The 3537-nt window shown below is 44.4% G+C and overlaps 1 protein-coding gene across 1 annotated transcript; it reads left to right on the top strand.

Moving 5' to 3' along the window:
* The first annotated feature begins 2139 nt into the window (after positions 1–2139).
* On the top strand, positions 2140–3143 carry LOC149361911 (uncharacterized). The gene is made up of 2 exons (XM_089568179.1): positions 2140–2486; positions 2570–3143. Exons 1-2 carry the CDS (start codon positions 2140–2142, stop codon positions 3141–3143), a joined length of 921 nt encoding a protein of 306 aa, XP_089424305.1.
* Positions 3144–3537: the final 394 nt, after the last annotated feature.

Here is a 3537-nt window from a genome sequence, read left to right as displayed (position 1 = left end):
CGCAGCAAAAAAATGCTATGCACAGCTTAAAATTTCATATTCATGAGCGAAATATACATTTTTACGCAAGCAGAAGAAATATTGGGCTTGCTTGTAGACACTCACATTTATAGGCCGCTTCCTGAGGTTACCAAAGTTGTTGACTCTTGAATTTAAAAAAAGAATTCATCATTATGACTCGAGCATTGTCATTGATTATTAGCAAGCATCCTGATATCAAATATTTACCACAGGGCTGTCTCCCAGTTGAGTGAAAGCATCGGAGCACAAAAGTACACATGAGTTGATCTTGAAAATTTCTTTAAAGATGGACACATTGGATCAAGATTATAATTTCTGTAATGGATTCAGATCTCATAACACAAGCTTAAAGCTCTTACTCTGAAGGAAGTAAGAAGCATTCCTCTTGAAAAGTTACAATGCGGGCTGCTGATTCGAAATGTAAAATGTTTTGAGCTAAATGGCAGTTTTTGCATGTTTCTTTTGCAGTCAACTGCACTGAACCTTTGAATCACATAACTGTTACATGCGTGAGCTGTGAAAAATTACATCTAAGTCTATCGAATACCGTTATAATGAACACTGTTAGGGTTATTGGATAAATTAAACAAAATGGAAGGAAGGTTTGCTTCAGCCTTGCTTTCATGCCATGCCAATCGAATCTCATTCATGCAAAATAACATTAATTTGCTGCCACACGAGAAAATATAATGGCATTCGATGACAACGACATTAGGATCTAATGAGATTGCGCAACTCATTCACCTGCAATCTCTGAGCAAATGTATTATGTCCACTCAAAATTAAAAAAGTGTCTGAAGCTCCTTATAATGAGTGCCAAAAAAAAAAATGCGCGAAGACAACGAGACAAGAAAAGGCACAAAGCCTGCTTCAAAGGCTAAAAAACGAGATCAACAAAGCCCCGCTCAGAATCCAAACCACCATTTTTCATGCAGTATTTTCATTGTCTTTCCCACAACATCAAGAAGATTGTGGAAAGGTATGGGATCCGTGTCGTTTCTTTTTTTTTTTTTTTGGAGCTCTACAAACTGAAAACAGTATGTCCATTACACAGTACAGAAAAAAGGAAATAACTTGCAAAATGAACCACCAGAGCAAGTTCACAAAATGAGTTTCCGGAGTTACCTACGAAATTCCTTTTTTGTGCGGACAGTCCTTTTTCGTGCGGATTGTAAAAAAGAGCAAAAACCAAAATACCAGTACTGCCGCCAAACGCCAATCTCGTAAGTACAAGCACGACATAGGAAAAGAGACTCCACGAATCACTGATACCCCTGTCGCACAGCCATCACAAAGCTCGTTTATTATAAAGGCGAGCGAGCCGGTAAAGGGAGCATTGTCTTAAAGTACCCTTGCCAGTGCTACACGGCGCAAAGCCAACTTCTAGCTGCTTTCTTCTCGTGCCACCAGGAGGCCACCACTTACGGTTTTGTTTGCATGTTTGCAACAAAAAATTTCATTCAGTTAGCATTTTTATTTTTGTATTAGTTATTTTTGCACCCAGAATGTTTTTTATTGCAAACTCAGGCAGCGGCCCAGTAGCACAATTTATAAAACGACCTGTTTTAGGTAAATGTAGCCTTGTTCGCGTCTATCCCAGCCACCATGGACCGTTTTGCTTGTTTTGTTATTCATGCGCCTATCCGCCAGTGTCTGCGGTGACATCGTGCCAAATTTCCACAGTTCTAACTTTCATGTGCGTATTCAGCAAGACACTGCTAGTTTCTAGTTAACAGAGTGTGTCGCCTGTGCCTGTTGTGTGTTGAAGTGTGTTTGTTGCGAGTGTTTTACGAGTGCCGCCATGAGTGACGAACGCGAGCAAGTGCGACGAAAATGCGAGATCGCACTCGCTGTTGCAGCCATTGTGTCATCGCAACTAGATATCGAAGGTGCACGTGCGCAAGTGCGTGCTATTGAGGAGCGGCTCATCGCAAACAACGCGATACTAACTATGCTCGCAGCGTTGCCACCCCTATGCCTCGCGAAGTCTGGGCGTACCCGAGAATCGGACGGTGGTTCGAGAACACGTTGCCAAATCTGGGAAGCCGGAATTTCCGGCAGTCGTATAGAGTTTCGGAGACTACATTCCGGTTCTTAGTCGATGCTTGCCGGCCAGAAATGGAGCGCCAACATACAGCCATGCGCGAGGCGATTCCAATCGAAAAGCGTGTTGCACTGGGGCTCTACAAGCTTTGTTCTTCGGCAGAGGACAGGACTGTTGCCCACTTGTTTGACATAGGGAGGTCCACAGCCAACATCATATACCGAGAGTTCTGCGAAACGGTAGTGAAGGTGCTGGACAGGCAGTGGATAAAGATGGTGGCGGAGGATGACATGCCGGAACATATTATGGAGTTTCAGGCTGTGTGCGAATTTCCCCAAGCCATTGCAGCTTTGGATGGATGCCACTTTCCAGTCTCTCCACCTAAAGAACACGCTAGCAATTGCTACAGCTACAAGGGCTGGTAAGCACTGAGAGCATAGAATAAATATGGATGTGTATTCATAACTTGTGATAAAGCACGTTTTTCATAATTAGAATTCGAAGGTACAGCATCCTGCTGGCCCTTGTGGACCACAAGTACACCTTCAGGTTCATCAACGTTGGCTCTCCAGAGCGTTGTCACGATTCCCATGTCTACCAAGAATCGGCCTTGGCGAAGCCTGTTTTCAATCCCATGCTTAGAGCACCCACCACTGTTATTAGTGGCACTGCAGTACCCCCGTTGATACTATGTGATCAGGCCTTCCCACTAACGCCAAACCTCATAAAGCCTTTCCCCAGCTCAAGCACACTACGGGACCAGAATTTTAATTACCACCTTTCCAAATCCCGAATAGTTGAAAATGCCTTTGGGAGACTTAAGGCTCGATTCCGCTTTACAATGAAGAGGATGGAGCACGATAATAGAAATGCACCGACTGCAATACGTGCATGCTGTGTGCTTCACAACATCTGTAAGCACTTCAGGGACTCCGTCCCGCAGCAGTGGTTGCTTGAAACAGAGATGTACGATGGTATTTTTGAGCAGCCGACACATGCTACAGATGTCCAGATTAGGACTGGTAAAGAAGTTCGTGACGTGGTTGTCCAGTTTCGTAAACAACTGGGATGCGACTAGGCAGGGCACAAGAATGTTGCGCTGGTAGCAGCACACTTTTCAATTACTGTTTATTGAAAAATTGACCCAGCAGGTCGAACAGCTTCTCATGTGCTGTTGGCGCTCACGGAAAGCTGCTTCTTCCTTTCTGGCAGCCTCCAGGCCCTCCCGTAGCAGACACTGCTCCTTAAGTATTCCTTTTTGAAAGTTCCGGTTAACGATACCGGTAAGTTCCGCGAGCAAAATAATGTGAGCATGCACTACCCGCAGGGAGTGTGGGCACAGTCATGCTCTATTTTCCCTTACTGCATGAAGCACACTAGCTAGGCTATTGCGCTATATATAGCTACATATATATCGCACAAATTTTTCACAGTGGAAGAGAGGCTACGAGCGCAAGGCAACTGCTTCCAGC

The sequence above is a fragment of the Amblyomma mixtum genome, chromosome 2 (genome assembly GCF_055824585.1).
Source record: "Amblyomma mixtum isolate Tamu chromosome 2, ASM5582458v1, whole genome shotgun sequence".
In the NCBI taxonomy this organism is placed as follows: domain Eukaryota; kingdom Metazoa; phylum Arthropoda; class Arachnida; order Ixodida; family Ixodidae; genus Amblyomma; species Amblyomma mixtum.
The sequence above is the reverse complement of the archived record's forward strand: the minus strand, read 5'-3'. Positions and strand labels throughout refer to the sequence as shown.

Excerpts from the sequence above, each read along its gene's own strand:
- LOC149361911 (XM_089568179.1), top strand. The coding sequence starts at position 2,140 with ATGGAGCGCCAACATACAGCCATGCGCGAGGCGATTCCAATCGAAAAG. Across the intron at positions 2,487-2,569 it reads TGCTACAGCTACAAGGGCTG|GTACAGCATCCTGCTGGCCC; the intron begins GTAAGCACTGAG and ends TAGAATTCGAAG.